General features: G+C 42.0%; 1 protein-coding gene across 1 annotated transcript in view; it reads left to right on the top strand.

The window, feature by feature from the left end:
• Window positions 1–23,559, top strand: part of ttn.2 (titin, tandem duplicate 2) — a 217,356-nt gene that overhangs the window by 105,748 nt on the left and 88,049 nt on the right. The window contains exons 115-145 of the mRNA XM_085250572.1: window positions 1,118–1,384; window positions 2,258–2,355; window positions 2,461–2,629; window positions 3,144–3,413; window positions 3,805–4,071; window positions 4,496–4,774; window positions 5,119–5,527; window positions 6,990–7,114; window positions 7,217–7,483; window positions 7,657–7,926; window positions 8,565–8,864; window positions 9,537–9,839; window positions 10,097–10,284; window positions 10,592–10,706; window positions 10,812–11,102; window positions 11,202–11,353; window positions 11,712–11,859; window positions 12,041–12,340; window positions 12,547–12,834; window positions 12,915–13,211; window positions 13,862–14,048; window positions 17,063–17,178; window positions 17,260–17,559; window positions 18,492–18,791; window positions 18,900–19,005; window positions 19,241–19,437; window positions 19,685–19,990; window positions 20,075–20,228; window positions 21,624–21,748; window positions 21,844–21,962; window positions 22,066–22,246. Coding sequence (XP_085106698.1) covers window positions 1,118–1,384; window positions 2,258–2,355; window positions 2,461–2,629; window positions 3,144–3,413; window positions 3,805–4,071; window positions 4,496–4,774; window positions 5,119–5,527; window positions 6,990–7,114; window positions 7,217–7,483; window positions 7,657–7,926; window positions 8,565–8,864; window positions 9,537–9,839; window positions 10,097–10,284; window positions 10,592–10,706; window positions 10,812–11,102; window positions 11,202–11,353; window positions 11,712–11,859; window positions 12,041–12,340; window positions 12,547–12,834; window positions 12,915–13,211; window positions 13,862–14,048; window positions 17,063–17,178; window positions 17,260–17,559; window positions 18,492–18,791; window positions 18,900–19,005; window positions 19,241–19,437; window positions 19,685–19,990; window positions 20,075–20,228; window positions 21,624–21,748; window positions 21,844–21,962; window positions 22,066–22,246 — 6,894 coding nt within the window. The remainder of the gene's footprint in view (window positions 1–1,117; window positions 1,385–2,257; window positions 2,356–2,460; window positions 2,630–3,143; window positions 3,414–3,804; window positions 4,072–4,495; window positions 4,775–5,118; window positions 5,528–6,989; window positions 7,115–7,216; window positions 7,484–7,656; window positions 7,927–8,564; window positions 8,865–9,536; window positions 9,840–10,096; window positions 10,285–10,591; window positions 10,707–10,811; window positions 11,103–11,201; window positions 11,354–11,711; window positions 11,860–12,040; window positions 12,341–12,546; window positions 12,835–12,914; window positions 13,212–13,861; window positions 14,049–17,062; window positions 17,179–17,259; window positions 17,560–18,491; window positions 18,792–18,899; window positions 19,006–19,240; window positions 19,438–19,684; window positions 19,991–20,074; window positions 20,229–21,623; window positions 21,749–21,843; window positions 21,963–22,065; window positions 22,247–23,559) is intronic.

Below are 23,559 nucleotides of genomic sequence, written 5' to 3'. Positions count from 1 at the left end.
ATTATGGTTGGCTCTTTACCTCACAATGTTAAGCCGCTTGAGACGACTGTTGTTGTGATTTGGCGCTATATAAACAAAATGGAATTGAATTAAATTGAATTGATGTCACCAGCTTTTTTAGTGTCCTTCTAGAAGACAACAGCAATGAACACTGCACTTGCCACAGCTGACTGATAGAAAATCTCCAGCATTTTACTCTGCAAGTTGATATATCTTGGTGTCTTTATAAAATCGAGCATGCAGTGGTTGTGTTGGTTGGTCTTCCAGTTCAATTTGTTTGTTTGTCAATGTGGATGGATACTGTTAAATGCACTTAAGATATTCAATTCAATTTAATTCATATAGCGCAAAATCACAACAACAGTCACCTCAAGGTGCTTTATATTGTAGGGTAGACCCTACAATGATATATAGAGAGAAAAACCCAACAATCATATGACCCTATGATCCTACGAGCAAGCAGTTTGGCGACAGTGGGAAGGAAAAACTCCCTTTTAACAGGAAGAAACCTCCGGCAGAACCAGGCTCAGGGAGGGACTTTGTCAGTGCATGGTCCAAGTAGTTTCCACTACAATGGTAAGTTTTCTGTTTCAGATTGTAAACATGACTCAGGATCACAGACAGCTCACTGGCACAGGTCCTTATCATTTGTATTGCTGATTGTTTTACTTAGGTCTGTAATTTGGGTAGGTACATATCTCACAGAAAAAAGAAAACTTTATACTGTGAGATATGAAAAAAAAGGTTATTTAAAAAGGTCATTATGAATGTATAAACTTTACTTGTGGAGGCTGCACAGGTGTATTATCAAATCCCCAAGATTATTTTGCACTTACCCATCTAACGCCAAAAAACACAATTGGCTTGGACCGCAGCTACTCTCTTACTGCAGCTTACTGAGACTTTACATTGTTAACTTACATTTTTCTGTGGGCATTTTAAGACTAGAAGAGGTGAAACGTTGCACTGATAAATCAACCACAATATGTGACTATCACTGCAGCCTTATTTTATTGGCCAGGATGAAATCCCACGAAAAATAAACTGATCTTTAGTGTTCAGTTTCTACTTCACTGAAATTCAAACTGCTGTCTTCTCTGTTTCTTTGTTCATCCAGAACCACCAGTGGAGTTCACTAAGCCTCTGGAGGACCAGACAGTGGAAGAGGAGGCCACGGCCACACTCGAATGTGAAGTTTCCAGGGAAAATGCAGAAGTGCGATGGTTCAGGGATGGACAGGAGATCCGCAAGACAAAGAAATATGAGATGATCGTTGACGGCTGCAAGCGAGCGCTGGTCATCCACGACTGCACTTTGGACGACTCAAAAACATATGCTTGTGATGCTAAAGACTTCAAAACCTCATGCTTCCTCAATGTTGAACGTAAGTATAGTTGTGAAATGGGAAGAAAATTAAGTTAGAAGTTATTAGGCATGAAAAGGAACCCCAATTAGACTGTGACTCACCCCTTATTGGCCTAAAACAACCCTCTCAATGAGAAGGGGTCCCCACGGTAACTAATGGGCCCAAAATGGGACAGAAGTACTGGGCCAGCTGCCGACTGTCTCTATGCCTTCAAGGAACTGTTTCGTCATAAAAACCCATCCTATGACTCTCCAGATCTGTGCTGATATTAATCCTGGCAGAGATTTGGAAAGCCGCAGGTTTTGAGCTGAATGCTCATAAATTTGAATCTCAGCACTGAGCAGCCCCATTCTGTCACTTTATGGCTGAGTTGCAGTGTTTCTTCCACTTTGCAAAAATACCATTTATAGTTTCAGTCAGTGAGAGCCTTTGACTTGAAATCTGTGGGTGCGTCAAAACAACCCATTGTTTCACAAATGTTGGTAAAGGTGGGTCCTTGATTTTATACAGCTGTGGCAATGGGACTGAAAGCACCGGATTTCAAAGATTAAGAGGTGTGGCCCAGTAGTGTTGGTCATTAAGGAAACAGTCTCTGTTTTTGTTAAGGAACCCTTTTTAAGAGATAGATGGCACTCTGAGATTTGTGATTTTAAGCTCCAAATTAAAATCAAATTACTTTTAACATGCCTGTATACATACTCATTTGTCAAATCACAAATCACAAACTCCCCACAAAAGTTAAAGTGCCTTTTAAAACAGTAAAGAAACTTCCACATGAAGCCCAGAGGATACATTGGCCTTGCTCTTTTAAGGTAAGGTATTAAGGTAACCTCCCCTCCAGGAGGTGGTAAACTGAGTGTATTAACGAGTCTCTTCTCTTTGTCTGAATAGCTCCACACATTGAGTTCTCAAAGCCACTCCACGACGTCGAGGTTGTAGAGAAGGAATCAGCCAGGTTTGAATGTGAAGTGTCCAGAGAAGACGTCAAAGTGAGAACACACGCTTTTGCCAGATGAGCTTACAGTAAAGGTTACATTTCATGTTTTCTTTGGACTGATCTTGCTCTCAGTGACCTCTTCCTTCACATCTCACAGGTCCGCTGGTTTAAGGACGGAAATGAAATCAGAAAGGGAAAGAAATACGAAATTATTGCACAAGGTCGCCAGCACATCCTCATCATCCACAAGTCTGTGTTTGACGATGAGGCTGAATACGAATGTGATGCAAAGACCTCAAAGTCCTCTGGCATGCTCACTGTCGTTGGTAAGAATCAAGAAGTTCTTCTTCGATCACAGCCTCTTTCTTCATACACGTATTAATGTGTTTGGTTACTTGATTTTATTATTTAACGTTAGATGTAATTGTTCAGTTCTTCAAAGCTAAAGATAATATTTGACAATTTCTGATGCTCAAAGTAAAGTTTTTCTCAGATATTTGAACCATCACAAGAACAGAAAATTAAAATTTTCTTCAGTTTGGTTTAGTTGGATTAAATTAAATAAATCAAGGAAAACAGCACATTTTACATTTGTGTGACCAATAAATGTTTGTGATTTGGAGATCAGTCAGTGAAATTAGAATATGAGTTGGATAAGCAGAAGTGGACAGATTGATTTGATAATTTAACATAATTTTGCTGAAGCTGAATGAGTTTTATGAATTAGATATAAATGATGTGAGCATGATAGCAGTTATGGCAGTTTACTGCTAAAATATATGTTGTTAAAAATGTATTAAAAGGTTTTAAGCAACTAATGGAGGATTCCTTTCATTGCAGAGGAGGAGACAAGGTTCACCAAGAACCTGTTCAATGTGGAGGGAACTGAGTCTGACAGTGTAAAACTTATTTGTGAAGTCTCCAAACCCAGCGCAGACGTTATCTGGTACAAAGGAGACACGGAGCTGCCAGAGGGTGGCCGCTATGAGCAAATTGTAGATGGGAAGAGAAGGATACTCCTGATCAAGGATCTGAACATGTCTGATGCTGGAGAGTACAACTGCAGGCTAAGTTCCAGCAACAAAACTTCAGGAAACCTCAAGATTAATGGTACGCAAAAAATGTTAAAGGCACTTGGAACAAAGTAACAGCGAGAGCAGTAACACACACAACAAAGAAAATGCAGAGAAATAAATCTAAAATCAGGATTTATTATTTTAAACCCTTACCTTTCAACATCTATCACTCCATTTGCAACCCATCTTGGGTAAAGGTTAGGTTTTGGTTAATTTCAGGCCATTGTTATAGGATATTTTACAATTTGAAGCACCTAAATACAAACCTTTTCTCAGATAACTTGATTGATTTGACTTGATTTGAAATGTGACAGCCTCTAGGAAATGTTCGTTTTTAGCATGTGGCTAAAAGAAACCCGATTCTAAGCCTTAGTCTCACTGAAATAAACCCATCTCTAAGCTCTGAAATGCTTCCTGTGTTGCAGAATTAGCTGCTGAATTCATCTCAAGGCCACAAAGCCTAGAAGTGGTGGAAGGAGAGAAGGCAGCGTTCACGTGCTCCATATCCAAGGAGACCTATGAAGTCAAATGGATGAAGGATGACGTGGAGCTCGAGGCCGGAGAGAAATACCAGATAGTCACCGATGGCAAGAAACGAATCCTTGAAATCAAGGACTGTGAACTTAAAGATGAGGGTGGATACATATTTATGATTGGACCAACTAGAGCCAGCGCCGACCTTACTGTGCTCGGTAAGCCCTGCCCACTTTAAGTTTATCTCAGTTAATGGGAAGAAAACCTGCTCCCGGGAGACCAAATGAAGTTTTAAATTAGTTTGTTTTTCAAGTACACTAAGCATTTTCCCTGAATCTGTATTTAACAATTTACATTCGAGATCAGTCTTGTTCAACATTGGCAGCATGAAGCAAAATATAGGAATTTATTGAAGTAAAATTTCTTTTTCATATTGAATGTATATCTTTTTTTATTAATAATATTTTTGGCAACACATTCTGAAACGTAATATTAGCTAGAAGTACTTGCAGTGCAGGAAGGTGTCATTTTTGGGTTTTGTTTCTTCCCCGGCTCAAGGAGTTCAGCCGTTTGAAATTAAAGTCTTTTGTCCAGATGACCCAGAAATATTCTCATTGGTGTCTGCTCTATTATTTTCTGCAGAGAGACTGAAAATCATCACTCCTCTAAAAGACACAGAGGGCAAAGAAGGTCAGGAGGTCGTCCTGAACTGTGAGGTCAACACAGAGGGAGCAAAGGCCAAGTGGCTGAAGAACGACGACACCATATTTGAGAGCAGCAAGTACATAATAACCCAGAGAGACAATGTCTTCTCCCTGAGAATCAAAGATGTCCAGAAGGGAGACGAATCCAACTACAGCATCAACTTGACCAATCAGAGAGGAGAGCATGCCAAGAGCAACTGCAGCCTGACCATCAGGGGTGAGTGGTTCCTGGCAGCAGCATGGCTGCATGTTTTGTTGTGTTTGCAGTCCCACTGTCACATAAAGTGAAACATCACCGAGTATTGTTGCTGAACATGTACATCACTTGATGATTTCTACTTTGAGCACTTAATGTATCACATTATAAGACTCACATCATCTCTAACATGATGATGGGTTCACCAAACAACAGTCCTCAGACTTGGTCCAGTAGATCACCTTTGGCATGAGAAGGAGAATTGTAGGATGTCCAATGTATTATTAGCAAAGTATATAAATGCAAAGTACCAAAGTACCTACAGTATTAATGTCTGAAATATGACTGTACTTTGTGTTTTTCAGAGGAGAGTCTAAGAATAGTGGTTCCCCCGGAGGACATTGACACTCAGGAGAAGAAGACCATCAGCTTCTCTTGTAAGGTCAACAGGCCCAATGCTACTCTGAAGTGGATGAAGGCCGGTGAGGAGATTACCCTCAGCAAACGCATTGTCTACAGAGTTGACAAAGACAAGCATACTCTTACCATCAAAGACTGCACCCTGGCCGATGAGGGTGAATACACAGCTGTAGCCGGAGATGACAAAGCCACAGCAGAGCTCATCATCAGTGAGGCACCGACGGATTTCAACGTGCACCTAAAAGACCAAACAATCACCGAGTTCGAGGACGCAGAATTTACATGCAAGTTGACCAAAGAGAAAGCTGAAGTCAAGTGGTACAGAAATGGCCGAGAGATCAGAGAAGGACCCAGGTGTGTGAAACGTTTCTTTTTCTCTGTGAATGATGTGAACACACTCTGTTCATTTAATTTTAAACTGTGACCAACACAACAAAGACCAAACTGATTTCACTGTTAATATATTTCATTATAGAACCTTATTATATTTATATTATAAGTAAATACAGAGTACTAAATATATACTGTACTGTGCAAAGGTCTCGAGCCGCCCCTTATTTCTTCATACTTTGGTTCCAAGGAGCCATACTATGTCCTATTGTTCGAAGTAGTCCTGAGCAATAGATCTCCAGGCCTTCTGAAGGTTTTTTATTGTTTGTGTTTGAGCACTGGCTGCTTTTTTTTACTCACTTTCAGCCCAGTCCATTTTCCATCTGTCCATCTATCCATTTTCTTCTGCTTATCCGGGGCCGGGTAAACCCTGAATAAGTGGAATGTCAAGGAGTTCACAGAGATGTCACCTCTCTGGCGTGTGCTGGGTCTTCACCAGGCCTCGTTCTAGTCGGACATGCCCGAAACACTTCACCCAGGGGGGCATCCTTTACAGCACGTCCCATTTAGTGCTGCAATCATTTCTATTACTTGCACCACACAATAACGGTTTACCACTTTGCAGAGAAAGGCAAAGCACATGCACGCCATCAAGGAGTACTCCTGCATGCCACGGCCAAAGTTTAAGCAAGTTGGACGCTGGTTTAGCTCACTGGGATGAGCAGGCAACCATATGCTGTGTGGCTGGCCCGGGTTTGAGTCCAACCTGCCGCCCTTTACTGTATGTTCCCTCTTTCAATCTGCTTTCCCTTCAGCCTCTCCGTCTAGCCAATAAAAAGGCCAAAAAAACCCAGTTCAAACCAGTTGACCGCTGCACCCTGTGACTTGCCTTTGCTCAGCCAATAGAAATGAAGCCTACAGCTATGCCAGGTTCAACCACACAATGAAGGAAAACGTTCTGTGCAGATCCAAGTTCAGTGAACTTTTAGACATACATATGTAGGGACCTCCAGTCCTTAGGGAAGCTTTTTTCCTCATACTGTAATCCATACATGTGTGCACGTGTTTTAATAAATCACCACACCTGTTTCCCACTGTCATAACAAAAGATAAAGAAATGAGGGGTGGCTGAGTCTTTTGCATGGTACTGTATAAATACAAATTAATCAACAAAAACAAAGGGAGAAGTTGCCCTCAGTAATTTCACTGTTTTTGAACACACGTTCCTGCACAATTACTCTCAGTTAGCAGCCGTAATCGGAGCAGGACAAATTAGCATGGCCAGCTACACTGCACCCCCAAATCACAAACTGCAGTAACTCCCAGACTTAATGACTTTACACATTTACAAAGGAGAAAAAACAAAAGTTTATTTTTGTATCCACACAGAATTCTTCCTGATGAACAGTGTCCTCCGTTTTTACACTTTACTGTTTTGGAATCTGTCTCCTTCTTTACTTTTAAACAATTCACTATTTTGTCTCAGATACATATTTGAACGAGATGGAAAGATTTGCACTTTGCGCATCAAGGAATGCAGACCTGATGATGAATGTGAATATGCCTGTGGTGTGGAGGAGAAGAAATCCAGGGCCAGGCTTTTTGTTGAAGGTGAAATCCTCAGCGTTGCCTCCAAGAGTTTTCAGTAGAATGTAGTTCCTCTTCTGTTCCTGCTTGGTGTGACCGCTTTAAAAATGTTATTTTGTCCTGCAGAGACCCCAGTGGAAATCATCAGACCCCCGCAGAACGTGTTTGAACCTCCAGGCTCGGACGTTGTATTTGAGGTGGAGCTCAACAAAGACAGAGTGGAGGTGAAGTGGTTGAGGAACAATATGACCGTTGTCCAGGGAGACAAATACCAGATGATGAGCGAGGGTAAAGTCCACAGATTGCAGGTCTGTGAGATCAGACCTCGGGACCAGGGAGAGTACAGAGTCATTGCCAAGGATAAAGATGCAAAGGCCAGGCTGGAACTGGCAGGTGAGAGTGCAGACACAAAAAATACAATAACTGTCACTGCAGTCACTGCTACTGCAGTCCAAGTCCAAGGCATTGTCCAGTGAGCCATGGGTTACTTAGAAAAATCAGTGTTGTGTTCAGTAGTTATTGTACCTGCTACATGTGCTACTGATGATATTCCTCACCTCTTGCAGCTGTGCCTCAGATAAAGACCACTGACCAGAACTACGTCACAGATGTTGGAAAGCCTGTTATCATGGTCGTCCCCTACAGTGCCTATCCACAAGCTGAAGCTGACTGGCTGTACAACAACCTGAGTCTGCAAAAAGACAACATCTACACCTCAGCTGAGCACACAGAGTACCGATTAAAGAACCCCAAGAAGGTCGACGAGGGCTCCTACAAGATCATCATCAAAAACAAACATGGAGCGGGAGAAGCTTTCATCAACCTGAATGTCATTGGTAAGGTCTCCTTTGTTATGTAGAAGCAGCTGGTTAACTACAAGTAAACAAAATTATACTAAATTAGTGTTAAGACAGTTTACAATTAAAATTACACTGAACTGCAGCTTCCACAAGGATTTTATAGTAATTACGTGTGATATTAGAGATAAAATAGTTACTAGTACAAGCTAGTTTTTTTAAATAGTCTGACCACTATTGGGATCATTAATGTTAAATGTGAAGCCAAATCTGGACAACACGTCGTCAAAAGCTGTGTTCTGCTATATTAATCTAATTCAGATGATACATAGTGCCTCAGTATTTCTCACCCCATACATAATGAATGTTACTTAAATCTGCAGGTTGTTTCCTTCAAAAGTAGCTGAAGCAGCATGAAAAGGTGCAAAACATTATTTTTAATTGTCAAAAAGAAAAGCATAAAAATTCTCAAATCCCATAATAACGAGTGAACTTTAAAAGCACCAGTCATACTTAAAACAACAAAATAATGGGTGTCGTGTGGTATTTTCACATCTGCTGTTTCTGTGATTAAGAATAAACTTTAGAACGGGTTTCTCTTCATTCAGAGCTGATACTGTAGTGTAGATGTCCATAGGCTGCTTATCTTATCCTATAATGTGATTTTCTTTTTCCAGATGTCCCAGGACCTGTGAAGAACCTCCAGGTGACTGACACTGCAGATGGTGAGATCAGCCTCGCATGGGAGGAGCCTGAGAGCGATGGCGGCAGTAAAGTCATCGGCTACGTAGTGGAGAGACGTGATGAGAAACGTAAGACCTGGACACTGGCCACCGACCATGCCGAAAGTCCTGAGTACACAGTGACCGGCCTCCAGAAGGAGTCCAAGTACCTATTCAGAGTCTGTGCCCGAAACCGGGTTGGCAGCGGACCCACTGTGGAGACTGACGAAGCTGTGCAAGCTAAGAACAAGTTTGGTGAGATTTACTGTATTTATCTTTTGCACACATTTAAATAATGATGTAAAGTAGTTCTGATGTTAGACAGTAAGCTTCACTTTAAGGTAACAAAAAAGATATAAAACTAAGTTGAAGAGATGTTACTTTTTTAGGTAAAATAAAAACAAACAATAGTTTAACTTTATAAATATAGAGACTTTATATTGCAAAATACTGATAAAAATTTGTAGTGCATGAACTGATATCTTGGTAATGTTAGCTTATTGTTCTCGTAACTGAATTAGACGGAGGCTAAATCAAATTATCTGAATATGGTGAGTATGGTGTTAATATAACAAACATGCCAAATCTTTGAAGTTAAGTTGACCTGTTCTGCTCATATCCTTGTTTCTTTTTTAAAATCTTTACTCTGTTAGAGTTCAAAATAACCCATGATATTTTATTTTAAACTGTTCCTTTACACAGCCACCAACTTTATCTTAGCTTCTTTATGAGCCACAGGATGTTTCAGATTAAACAGAAGCATTGATATTTTGATGAAAAGAAATTAAACAGTCTAGTTAAGTGGACAAAAGTAGCCCAAACTTCCAAGTTCAAGATCTTTGAGGTGCAAATTTAACTTGATATATACTTTAATACTTGGATGCTTGAACACATGTTCACTAAAATATATTTTGTTTATCTCTGTAGATGTTCCTGAAGCTCCTCTGAATGTGATCGTGGGAAACGTCACCAAGTTTGGCTGCACTCTGTCTTGGGAGCCTCCCACATCAGATGGAGGCTCTCCCATTACCTCTTATATCATTGAGCTCCGCGACAGGACGTCAGTGAAGTGGTCTCCTGTCCTGGTGGCCAAACCTGATGACCTCAGTGCCATCATTAATGATGTCATTGAGAATAAAGAGTACATTTTTAGAGTGAAAGCTGAGAACAGAGCCGGTGTCGGCAAACCCAGTGCTGCCTCACAGCCCGTCAAAATCATGGATCCAATCGGTGAGTTTGGCTCATGGAAAGATGATTGGTTACCCTTTCAAGTAAGAAAATGATTATCTAATGGTTAGATAAGGTTAGTCTGTCCCTCAAAATCAGGGAAAATCAATATTGAACAGAAAGAAGCTAGCACTCCAAAGCAACTTAACTAGTTCAGTGTCAACCTTTCTTGCCTGGTAAAACGTAACACACACACTGGTTTACCCTAGGATACTTCTAACTTAACAGGTTTAAAATTGGTGTTTTCTGATCACCTGCAGAGCGTCCCAGCCCCCCTCTGAACCTGTCCTGGCAGGACCAGAACAAGAGCTCAGTGCAGCTCACCTGGGAGACTCCACTGAAGAACGGAGGCAGCATGATCACCGGATACATCATTGAACGCTGTGAGGACGGTTCTGACAAGTGGCTCCGCTGCAACGCCCGTCTCTGCCCTGACCTCTTCTACAAGGTACAAATCAAAGAAAATCATCTGCAAACCTGAGTAGCTGTTTCGTTGATGTTCAGTGTCTTGTGACCAAAAACAACCTTTGAGTAAAAGCCCTTTATCAGCTGCTTCGGGCTAAAAGCGTGTCATTAGATAATTGACAAAACAAGCCTTCCAGCGAGGGTTTAAAAAAACCTGTCATTTAAAAAAGGCATACCAGTTATTTCAAAGTAAAAACCTCCCAAAACTGTCTTTTAAAGTCTTTTAAATAAAAGGTTTTTTAAAAGTTTGACATTTCTTTGTTGTAATCCCTCACTGACGTTTGCCTCAGGTGTCAGGTCTGAAATATGGGACTAAGTACAACTACAGAGTGTTTGCTGAAAACGCTGCCGGAGTCTCTGAGCCTTCAAACATCATCGGACCTCTGCTAGCTGACGACCCACATGGTGAGATTAATGAATTAGTTCATAGTTATTTTATTCATATGCTATTCCTTCATAGTAAAATCCTTGGCAAAGGCAGGCACGTTAAAACCTCTGTCTCTTCTCCAGTTGGTCCAAGCTTTGACCTGAGTGCTTTTAAAGATGGCCTGGAAGTGATTGTTCCCCAGCCTCTCACCATCAGAGTCCCCATAACTGGATATCCAATACCTGTTGCTAAGTGGACCTTCGGAGAGAAGGAGCTATCCAGCGTGCATGATGAGCGGGTTTTCCTCATGACAAAGTCAACATTTACAGAACTAATGGTCACTCCGAGTGTCCGTCCAGACAAAGGCATCTACACGCTACATCTGGAGAATGATGTCACATCGGTCTCTGGAGAGATTGAAGTCAATGTTATTGGTACACCTTAAAAATCTTCCCTAAAAAACTGAGCAGAGCCTTGACAAATGTTACATTTTTGTTAAAATTGTGTCATCGGATTTCTGTTTGTGTCTCCAGCTGCACCCAGTGCTCCAAAGGACTTCAAGGTCCTTGAGGTGACTCGGCAGCATGTCCACCTGAGCTGGGAGGCTCCAGAGCATGATGGAGGAAGTCCTCTGATTGGCTACCAGGTGGAGAAACGAGACGTGTCCCGCAAGACCTGGGTCAAGGTACAACAGTGACATCGGCTTTCAGAGTGTGCTGAACCAGCTGATCACTACATAATGTGTCATCTAATATTTAAATTAAAAAAGTGTAATTTTATATTTTAAAACACACACACGTGTAAGAGAGAGAGTGCTCTGTAATTAGCTGGCTCTGGGTATTCATGAACAAGTAACAGCCGAATCGTAACAACACCTGCTGACTGGCACTCGTATAGTGCATTTCCAGTATTATCACCCACTCAATAATATCTCCCCTCATACTATTTCCATGGCCCCAGCCTGTCATGAAGAAATGTTTAGCTGGACTGCACATGGTGATGAAGGACCAGTTAAGCCTGATGTTAATTCTTCTTTCTCTAAGGTGACCACAGGGATCCAGGATCTGGAGTTCACCGTTACTGACGTGGTTGAAGGGAAGGAGTATTTGTTCAGAGTCACCGCCTGCAACAAATGTGGACCGGGAGAGCCAGCGTATATTGACGAGCCAGTTAACGTCTCCTCTCCTGCAAGTGAGTAAAGGCAGTGTTCAATGTGTAACATTGATGTTAATGACAATACTGGCTGTCTCTATTAATCAAAATACTTAAACACATTCTTCGTACACGTAGAGTCAGAACAACACGAGACTTCCTTTCGATTAAACTGCTTCTGAGAAACTTTCTAAGCGCTCCAACTGTTTTTTTTCTCCAGCTGTCCCCGACCCTCCAGAAAACCTGAGGTGGAGGGACAAGTCAGCCAGTGGCATCTTCCTGACCTGGGAGCCGCCAAAGTATGATGGCGGAAGCGGCATCCGGGGCTACAATGTTGAACGCTGTCAGAGAGGAACGGATAAGTGGGAGCCCTGTGGGGACTTGGTACCTGAGCTGAAGTGCCAGGTGACGAATCTTATTGAGGGTCAGTGGTACTCTTACAGAATCAGAGCCCTGAACCGACTTGGAGCCAGCCGGCCCTGCAAAGCCACTGATGAGATCCAGGCTGTTGATCCTAAAGGTACTTGTGATGTAGTCCTCTTAGGACCATGAAATTTCATATGGTGTAATCCAACGTTACAAGTTATTCCCTCGTATAAACTCCGTATAAGCAAGCCATTAGTTTTATGTGGTCACACTGAGCTTGCTGTCCTCTTTACTCTATTGTGACTATGGCATCTCAATGCCCACCTACTGACTGACTTCTTGTCCTTAATTTCTATGCAGAGCCTCCAGAGATCCAGCTGGATGCCAAGCTTCTGGCTGGTCTGACTGCTAAGGCTGGCAGCAAGATTGAACTTCCTGCTGATGTGACAGGTAAGCCTGAGCCACGAGTCAAGTGGACCAAAGCCGACCTGGTCCTCAAACCAGACGACAGGGTGTCCATCGACACCAAGCCAGGACACTCCATGGTTACCATCGCCAAGACAAAGAGAGATGACAGTTCCACTTATATCATCGAAGCCACCAACAGCAGCGGTCGTGCCACTGCCACTGTGGATGTCAACATCCTTGGTAAGATCAATTAACGACCGAGAAAGGTACAGATTCTCCGTTTCTGCTGATTACAATTTTAAATCTGCTCTTCAAAACAGATAAGCCTGGTCCCCCTGCTGCTTTTGACATTTCTGAAATCACCAATGAGTCCTGCTTTCTGGCTTGGAACCCTCCACGTGATGATGGTGGCTCCAAAGTTACCAACTATATTGTTGAACGGCGAGCTGCTGATAGTGAGATCTGGCACAGACTGTCCTCCACTGTGAAGCTGACCACATACAAAGCTACCAGTCTGATCAAGTTCAAGGACTATATCTTCAGAGTATTTGCTGAAAACCAGTTTGGTGTTGGTCCAGCTGCTGAACACCCATCAATCACTGCTAAATACCCCTTTGGTAGGCTACCTTACATCTAATATCTTAGAAACAGAAATTTCCATTTGTAGATGAGTCCATTTCCAGTTTTCTTTTATGTATAGATTCATATACAGTAGTATTTTTTCTGTTTGTTTGGATTGAAATGTCTGATGCAGCATTAACCTCCTAGGACCTGCGTCCACATATGTGGACATCACATTTTGGGTTATTTAGACCATAATACTCAATTTTGCTCTACAAGGGCCTGATATCCACTTACGAGGACATTATCCTGCTACTGTTCTAATGAAATTTTAAACGAATATCCTCATTTGTGGCTCTCATTTTTCTTAGAAACAAAAATCAGGTAAAAAAAAATAATCTGGTAATTCTTTGTTTTTACATTCATCAGGTCCCAATCAGCCCAAATATCAAAGAGAAATTAAAAATGCTGCCGTGGAAGAGTTCGGGTCTCAGGAGGTTAAGATGGAAAAACAGCTTAATCGTACAGGGTTTTTTTTATAAGATCCTGTGAGAGATTCTTGTTCTTGTTGATTCTCAGCTAACTGAAGAGTTTAGTGTGGAACATTTATCATAATCAGGCTTTTTTACTTTCAGGTCCCTAGTTGGTCAAGTACATCAAGTCTTCATGACTTGGACTAACCTGATGCATCTGATCTTGTCCTCAGATACTCCCGGGGCTCCTTACAAGCTGGAGGCTTCAGATATTGCAAAGGACTCTCTGAATCTGAACTGGTATGAGCCCGATGAGGATGGAGGAAGCCCAATTACTGGATACTGGGTGGAGAGATACGAAGCTGACCATGATAAGTGGATAAGATGCAACAAGCTGCCAGTCAAAGACACAAACTACAGGTGAGCCTAGCTGTCACATTTCAGAACTGTGTTTACACATTGAGCTTCTTTGGTAGATTAGTGTGCTGATGTACATTTCCAACAGAAAAGTTTAAACTCAGGAATATTAGAAAAAGTACTGGTGCTCCTGATGTTTTCTGTTTTCTCTGATACTTCACTGAAATGAAATGTGTTCTTAACTATAAAAACACAGTACAACTACGTGGGATAGGTGGCTGGTCAAAACAAGTTATAGCATCTAAAAGGTTTTCACTGTTACCAGGTTCACCTTCTATCCAGGACTCTCTGGATCAAATCCATTTTTGGAGATAAGAACTTTAGACTTAATTTATGAGCGACCCCTGTACACGGACAAATGTGTGGTTTAGTAACACCAGACTGAAACTGACTGAACTGATCTGGTTACTTTTGTTGTTTTCACAAAGCACCTGTCCCATAAGTTAACCTATTAGAAAAAAAGTTAATTCAGTGATTTTGATTCCAACAGACAAAGGCTGACTGAAGCAATCAATTCATACAGCCGTCACAGCTGTGCTTCAGTCTCTTACACCGAGCTGAAAAATTGTCTGGCAAATAGATCTGATGAATTAAATCCCTGGATTTTAGCATGTCTCTTTAGCATGCAGTTTAGGGTTCATTTTAAAATTTTAGGTGTAACTTTTAGAGCTCTGCACGATGAAGCTCCCCAGTATATCTCTGACCTGTTGAAACCTCATGTTTCATCCCGAGCACTTAGGTCTTCAAGTCAGAGGCTACTGGTGGTCCCACGTACTAGGTTTAAAACACGTGGGGATCGGGCTTTTCAGGCACCGAGGCTGTGGAACTCTCTGCCGTTGTCTTTACGCTGTCTAGACTCTACTGACTCCTTTAAAAAGCAGCTGAAGACATTTTTATACAAACGGGCTTTTAATTAATTTAAACTTGTATGTCTGATCTTATTGTAAAGCACTTTGTGATTTTTATCTGTGAAATGTGCTATATAAATAAATTTTACTTACTTACTTAGACAAATGGTGGGGGTCTGGTAAGGAAGTTGGGGGGAAGCAGACAAGCAGACAACTCCACAGGAAGAGTCTTTTGTCTCTTCGAGGACTCTGGGAGGTAGCAAGGGAGTGCGAACCTTAAGCTGTGAAACAGCTGTGTACTGCCTTTAGTTCCTGGAGACGGTATTTAGCTGAGTCTGCCCCACGATCATGCAGGCTCCACCAAGCTTGGTTTTCTGTTCTTTGTTTGTGATTAAAGAATGTTAGCTTTTTTTTTTTTAAAGAATGTTAGCTACCGCTCACCGCTCGTCTGCAGGCTTTACTTACAGTTTTTTCTGATTGCTTAAGCACATTTTTTGTAACTATTGGCTAATTTTGCAAAACTCTTCACACAAATAAGAAAACCTGTCACCCAATCATCAAAACATTGTAGTTCTCTTGCAAAAGCAAACACAGCTAGATTAACTCTTCACACCTTCGTAAAAATGGTGTTTCCGTATCAAACAGTACACACAAGCCATCATCTACTAAGCACACAATGCGCCAACTGCACACTGATGGATATGAATACAAAACACATCTGGCTTTTGCTTTCTCTGTGCACAAGGTAGGCTATGTCAGTTTGAGCTCATACTTCTGTCATAGATCCATAAGCATAGAGGGATCCAAACTTCAAGTACTGGTGTTCATTCAAACACATCAAAACAAACACAAGTGTTTATTTCCAAGTATAGGATTATTTGCAATCGCCATAATGACTATATGGGTTACTTGGTCTGCAGTGAACATGCTTCCTCTGCCCCAGCATCTGGTCATCTAGCAATTCTGTAAAGTAACAATTTCAGTATTTTTACATCAATGGTATTGGTGTGTTTCTCATTGGCATATGGCAGTGCTACAGATCTTAGTGCGAAGTGACTGTACTCACCGATTCTCATTTCAAGATGTCCTTATGGTGCTTGCTACAGTGTAGCGGCTCGAGTTAGGCTGGACCCGTTGGCCAGCTACCCTCAGGGTCATTCCACGGTTGATTACATGGTCCACTATTGTAGCTCTGATGTCATCAGCAATTCTATTTCTTACTCTTCCTACCCTTCCTCTCCCCCCTCCTCATCTTCCTCTCCCTCCTCCTCGTCTTCCTCTTGCTCCTCCTTGTCCTTGTCGTCCTCTTCATCCTACTTCTTCACCTCCACGTCCTCTTCCTCGGCCTCCTCTACTTCTCACTCTTTCTGCTCCCTCCATTGTACTCCGCACACACAGCTTACCTGTATTATAGTGCTTAGGCTGATTGCAAAGTGAACTAATTATCTAAAAAAGTGTTCACATGTGAAAGTGTGCCAGACAGTTGGCAAATTAGTGTTAATGATAGCCATACATGTGTATACTTTTGCTAGGAGTGTGTTGGAAATTTGGTAATTGAGTGTTGTGCAGTGAATTGTGCCTACAGTTTTGCAAAGTGTGTGTTACAAAATTGCAAACTGAGTGCAAAGCAGTTTTTGTGCTTTTAGTTTTGCAAACTCAGTGAGTGGTTTTGCTATAAGTCTGAATAGTTTTAGAGATTGTGCTACAGGAATCACAGTTAGGGTTTAAGCATTCAGAAAAAACTGTAATGGAAAACTTCCACAACAATCTCCATCGTTCACATTTGCAACACTACAGCAGCAACACAGCAGTGTTGATACTGGCCACTGAGTCTTCATCCGAAATGCACTGCACCTTGTGATGGTTCCCAAAGTTAAAAACAATTGATTTGTGTAAAAGCATATGGGAAACTAAGATTATGCATCATCTCTATTATTCAACATCTGACAATGGAAATGAGGCAACAGTATAAACTGAAAAACAAAACGTTATTGAAGTTTTTTATATTTGCATTAAAATGCAGGTAAAAAGAGAACTTTCATATGCTATAACTTTTTTGACCAGTCAAAGACACGAAAAAGGTTAGCCTAGCTACTCTGCTGTCGAATTTCAAAACTGACTCTTGCATTAAGCTTCTTTGGTAGATTACAGTGTACTTTTCTTCATTAGGGTCAAAGGTCTTCCAACCAGGAAGAAGTATAAGTTCCGAGTCCTTGCTGAGAATCTGGCCGGAACTGGGAAACCCAGCAAGGAGACAGATCCAATCCTTGTTAAAGATCCTATTGGTACTAAATTTCCCTTACTTCTATAAGCACTTTAAATCTGTTTAGAATAGATAAATATGTCACGGTTGTTTTTCCTACCAGACCCTCCATGGCCCCCTGGCAAACCCACAGTGAAGGACGTAGCTAAGACGTCATGCTTCCTAATGTGGACCAAACCAGAGCATGATGGCGGAGCAAAGATTGATAGCTATGTCATTGAGATGCTAAAGACCGGCACCACGGACTGGATCCGTGTGGCAGAGAACATCCCCATGCTGGAATATTTCCTAAAGGGCCTGATGGAGAAGCAGGAGTACTCGTTCAGAGTGCGAGCTGTTAACGTGGCTGGAGAGAGCGAACCCAGTGAACCCAGTGACCCAGTGCTCTGCAAAGAGAGACTCAGTAAGAATAACTCATGATCTAAAAACAGAAAAACATACTGGAGTAAAACATAGATCAATGATCTGTTCTGCACTGACTGCCACATAATACAAGAGGGGTGAGCTTAAAAAAATGTGCAATTTATAACACACACAAATAAACATAGATATTTAGTGTGTGTGGTTCTATAACACAGGTGCTGTCAGACAATTTAGACAAACATGAAATAAAAACAAATGTCCAGAACACAAACGGTTAACTGTACAAGCATACGTGGGGTTCTCTGAGAAAGGTTCCCACATAAGCCTCTCAGAGTGCTAATAAAACTGCCATAAAAATACACAGAGGTGGGTTGATTATTATTTTTTATGTTCAAAATAAGGTTAAAATTTTGCATTTATTCAGGGTGGGTTTAAATCTATGTCCAATCATGAGCATCAGTACAGTGGGATATATCATTGCTTCAGTACCAAAACTGAAAACCAAAACTTAAATGCACGCTTGGATAATTGGTAAAAATGGAACGCCCTCGGGAAAACGTCTATGTGGGGAGTACAAGACAGGAGGGCCGTTCAACAGCTGACCTCTCAGACTGGCAGCTCAGCATTTACTGTTGTAGGACAGCTGATCAGTGTTCAAACTCTGAGTACGTTCACCCTGAATTAAACAGGTTTTTTAGATGAAATGTGTTTTTCATCTGGAAAAGACGAATGATGTGACATGTAAAGCACAGTTTCACATTTTCTTAAATTGAGTTTAATTGTTTAAATTTAGTTTTAATTGTTGGAATATTTGAAGTTTTAAACAGTCAAAACATTTCCCTGTAAGACAAACTGGTAGAGAATAAGCGTGGTACACTATGGTATATGGGCGACACATCCGACAGCTGGTGCTCTGAAGCTGGCCAGGTCACACCGACAGATTAAAACTGTGGTTTGTCTCCCTTTCCCCAGACCCTCCCTCAGCTCCACGCTGGTTAGAGGTTGTCAACATCAGCAGGAACAGTGCTGAGCTGAAATGGGCGGTTCCTGAGCGCAATGGAGGTTCAGCCATCACCAACTACATTGTGGAGAAACGTGATGTGAGGCGTAAAGGTTGGCAGACTGTGGACACCACAGTCAAAGAGCTGAAGTGCGACGTGAAACCGCTCAATGAAGGGTCGCTTTATGTGTTCCGTGTTGCTGCTGAGAACGCTGTGGGTGTCGGACCCTTCTGTGAGATGGAGGACTCTGTGCTGGCAAAAGACACTTTCAGTAAGTTAGAAAGGATGCGCAGTCGCACAAATCATTTCAATTTGAAGGCAATGAAAATCCTCACTGCTGATCTGTCAAAGAACGACGATAATGTTTCCTCATTTCCAGGTACTCCTGGCCCACCCTACGCTCTCGCTGTCAGTGCTGTGACCAAAAGATATGTGGACTTGCAGTGGGAGGCACCGAAAAACGATGGTGGAAGACCCATCCTCAGGTTACATTTTACCATTTTATCACATTTTATCTTGTACCCTGTATGTGACATTGCACAACTTAAGTCCCGTGCAACTTAAACATTTCTGCAAAACTGATTTCCTTACGTTTCTCATGCAGGATAGGCACTTAGTAGATCACCATGTAAATGGCACCTGCAGCAGAAGCAGCAGATTTGTTTCCTCGACCTAGTATGTATAAAGGTCTATTTCCCTTGTATTCCATTGGCTGTTCAGGTATTCCATTGAGAAAAAAGAGAAGCTTGGAACTCGCTGGGTGAAATGTGGGAAGACCTCGGGTCCAGACTGTAAGTACAGGGTAACAGACGTCATTGAGGGAACAGAGGTTCAGTTCCAGGTCCGAGCTGAGAACGAGGCTGGCAGTGGACACCCAAGTGAACCCACCGAGATTCTCACCATAGAAGATCCAACAGGTCAGCTCAGGAAATAGATAAAAAAAATAAATAAATAAGCTTCATATATTTACAGTAAGTGTATAGTTAAATTATTGTATAGTTTTTATAAAATGCTATAAGCATGTGTGCACTTTTATAGAGCTGTTTCTAATCTCGTTATACTATGTATAATGACAATAAAGGCTTTCAATTCATTAATAATTATATTGTAACAGTAAAAACAATTTAAAGTGCGGAGAGTCTGAGTTTATATTCTCCCCTCCAGGCATCCCATCACCACCCATTGAATTACACGTGACTGGAGCCAGCCGAGACTTCCTGGCAATTGCCTGGAAACCTCCACAAACAGATGGCGGTGCCCCTGTCAGAGGATACCACATTGAGATGTGCGAGGCTGGAACTGAGAAGTGGATGAGGGTGAACTCCCGTCCAGTGAAGGAGCTCAAGTACCGTGTAGAGGAGGGTGTGACCCCTGAAAAGGAGTACATTCTGAGAGTGAGGGCCGTTAATGCTATCGGAGAGAGCGAACCGTCGGACATCTCTGAAAATGTCTTTGCCAAAGACTCTGACTGTAAGAATCTTCATATTTGTTTCTGAGAGTCACCGGTGCCCTTCATTTGTGGCTGAGAAAGATTTTGTTTTTCTGTGTTTTCAGGCAACCCAACTCTGGAATTCCAGACTCTGGATCTAGTTGTTGTGGAAACAGAAAAGCTGCACATCCCAGTTCCCTTTAGAGCAGTCCCCTTACCTAAAATCACCTGGCACAAAGATGGCAAAGAGCTGAAGGCGGATGAACGCCTTGGCTTTAGGTGAGTGTTCTGTGCGAATCCTTTCATCTAGAACTTTTGTCATATCGGTTATTTCATTTCACACCAGCACAGGCCTTACACTCATCCATCTCTGATTTGCATAAAAACTTTATGCTTGCTGTGAAATTTAATCCTAATATAACAAACAAAAAAATAAATAAAAATCTACAATCCACCCACTTTCAAGCCATTTTTAACACATTTAAATGTGAGGAAAAGTTTGAACATGAATATTTGAGTCTAAAATTTTCATTTTTCTTACCATCAAAATGCATCAAGATCCTTAATTTGGGACCGATGTGTAAATGTCTGAGTAGTGGCAAGTTAAGGTAAGAAAAATATAGAAAAAAATTCTAGCGTATCCAGGTATTGCTTTTTGTGATAACTGAAAAATAATGTTGTTAAAACATATTCATAGTTTTCATTTTTGACACTTGCTCTACCCAACAGTTTGAGACTTAATGCATTCAGTCTGATATTTAAAATTAAGTTTAAAATATACTAAGAGGTAGAAGAGTGCTGTCCAAGAAACTGAGCAGGACCCTCAAACTCCCAGCCTCTACTAGCACCCGATCTGGGAATATAAAGAATGGGGAATTTATATGTATTTACATGCCTGATCTCTGCTTACCTGTAGAAGTCATGCCAGGTTTAGGGTTGGGTTAGGGATAGATTAGGGATTTAGGGTCAGAGGGGTTAGTAGGCAATTTTTTTATGTGCGTATCTGTCCCAAATTGATCTATTTCAGCTGTTAGAAAGACCAGTTTTTATTAGTTTTTGACACATATATTTATATTTCAGTTAGCAAAACAATGGTCTGAAAGTGACCATTTAAAAAATATTTCTTTTTTAATTTTAATGTCAAAAACTAAAATTTCATGTTTTAGGGTTGCACAGCGTCAAAGTGTTAGCACGGTTAGCCTGTTAGCGCGTTAGTGCCGTGCAGCCCCTAACATGGGCCAATCCGTGCTAACAGAGATCTGCCGCGTGAATGCGGTTATGACGTTAACGTCATTATAACGAGAGTAACTCTGACAGCACTAATTCTAATGTATAAAACTAAAATTTCACAGCACTCACTATATATGGGTAAACTTTGGACCATAAAACATTTAAGAAAATTGGAGTTGTTTAAGTAGAAATGTTACCAAACATGTAATAAAATAATAATAATAATACATTTTATTTATAGACGCCTTTCAGACCCTCATGGATGTACTGATTTGAGATGGAATGACTGATATAATAGAAGAACATATTCTTTAAAGAATACTATATTGAAATTACTCTTCAAACAAACAGTAGAAAACTGATCTTATTTTGCTGGGAAAAAGCCCAACATGAGCTCCATTAAAATGGCTTTGTGTCTTTTCTTTCTTGGTTGGTGCTCAACAGGAAGGAGTATACCTCCTGTCACCTGGAGATTGACAGCAGTCTTCATGCCGATGCTGGAGTGTACAAAGTGACACTAGAAAACAAGCTGGGAAGTGCCAGTGCCACCATCAATGTCAAAGTCATCGGTATTTAAACACACATGGCCAGTTTGTACATCACTGGAGAGACACACTGAACCTGGAGCCGATGTTTTTTCATGTCTCTATGTCTTTGTGTTCAGGGCTTCCTGGTCCTTGCAAGGAAATTGTGGCTTCTGAGATCACAAAGAGCTCCTGTAAAGTTTCATGGGATCCACCAGATTATGATGGTGGTAGTCCAATTCTTCACTATGTCTTGCAGGTCTGAGATGGCAGCGTGTTTTTACTGATCACGTTAGAAATCTGACAGTGAAAATAAAATGCTCATGTGTTTTTTCATTTGTTCCTTTTGTGGTGCCGCACAGCGGCGTGAGGCCGGCAGGAGGACATACGTCAACATAATGTCAGGAGAGTGCAAGGTGAGCTGGGTGGTCAAAGATCTCATCCACAACGGAGAGTACTACTTCAGGGTCCAGGCCGTTAACAAGATTGGAGGAGGAGAGTTCATCGAGCTCCGCAACCCAGTCATCGCCGAGGACCAGAAACGTAAGGAAATCGAATCTGGTGATGTCATACAAGGATTATACTTCCTGCTGTGAGAATGCCAGTAGAGAATATGATCACTTGGGATGGAGATGGAGATTAGCTAAAGCATTCACCCTTAACCATTCGAGGGATAGCAGCAGGAGTCAGCACAGATGATACTGTGTGATTTTCCCAGTTTAAGATTGATTATTATTTCTTAAAGTTTTATAGCACTTGTACTCAGTGTTGGGGGGTAACGAAGTACATGTACCAGCGTTACGTATTTAAAATACAAAATATGAGTAACTGTATTCCATTACAGTTACTGTTTAAAAAGGTGGTATTTAGAATACAGTTACTTTGTTGAAGTAAAGGGATTACACAGCGTTTTTTTCCTGTTTCATATGTTAGGCTATGCCCTCTCTATTTTGGTGATTCCACGCCGATGGAAACCCAAACAAAACACGCATTAGGAGGCTCTAATGTCTTTGTCTCAATCTCGCGGCCCATGTCACCCCTAGTTGCATAATGACATGAAGAAATATTTTTTTAAATTATTACCATCCATCCATCTTCATCCGCTTTATCCGAGGCCGGGTCGCGGGGGCAGCAGACTAAGCAAAGAGGCACAGACCTCCCTCTCCCCAGCCACCTCCTCCAGCTTATCCGGGGGAATACCAAGGCGTTCCCAGGCCAGCCGAGAGATATAATCTCTCCAGCGTGTCCTGGGTCTGCCCTGGGGCCTCCTCCCAATGGGACATGCCTGGAACACCTCACCCAGGAGGCGCCCAGGGGGCATCCTTGTCAGATGCCCGAACCACCTCACCTGGCTCCTTTTGATGTGGAGCAGCAGCTGCTCTACTCTGAGCCCCTCCCGGATGGCCGAACTTCTCACCCTATCTCTAAGGGAGAGGCCAGCCACCCTTCGGAGGAAGCTCATTTCTGCCGCTTGTATCCACGATCTCGTTCTTTCGGTCACTACCCACAGCTCGTGGCCATAGGTGAGGGTAGGGACATAGATCGACCGGTAAATTGAGAGCTTCGCTTTTACACTGAGCTCCCTCTTCACCACGACGGACCGGTGCAGCGTCTGCATTACTGCAGCTGCAGCCCCAATCCGTCTGTCGATCTCTGGCTCCCTTCTCCCATCACTCGCGAACAAGACCCCGAGATACTTGAACTCCTCCACTTGGGGCAGGAACTCATCCCCGACCCGGAGTGGGCACTCCACCCTTTTCCGGCTGAGAACCATGGCCTCAGATTTGGAGGTGCTGATCCTCACTCCCGCTGCTTCACACTCGGCTGCGAACCGTTCCAGTGCGAGCTGGAGGCCC

This window comes from Mchenga conophoros, linkage group LG16 (assembly GCF_057382185.1).
Source record: "Mchenga conophoros isolate Kocher_MC1m ecotype Shallow Benthic linkage group LG16, M_conophoros_male_GT1.1, whole genome shotgun sequence".
Taxonomy (NCBI): domain Eukaryota; kingdom Metazoa; phylum Chordata; class Actinopteri; order Cichliformes; family Cichlidae; genus Mchenga; species Mchenga conophoros.
The sequence above is the reverse complement of the archived record's forward strand: the minus strand, read 5'-3'. Positions and strand labels throughout refer to the sequence as shown.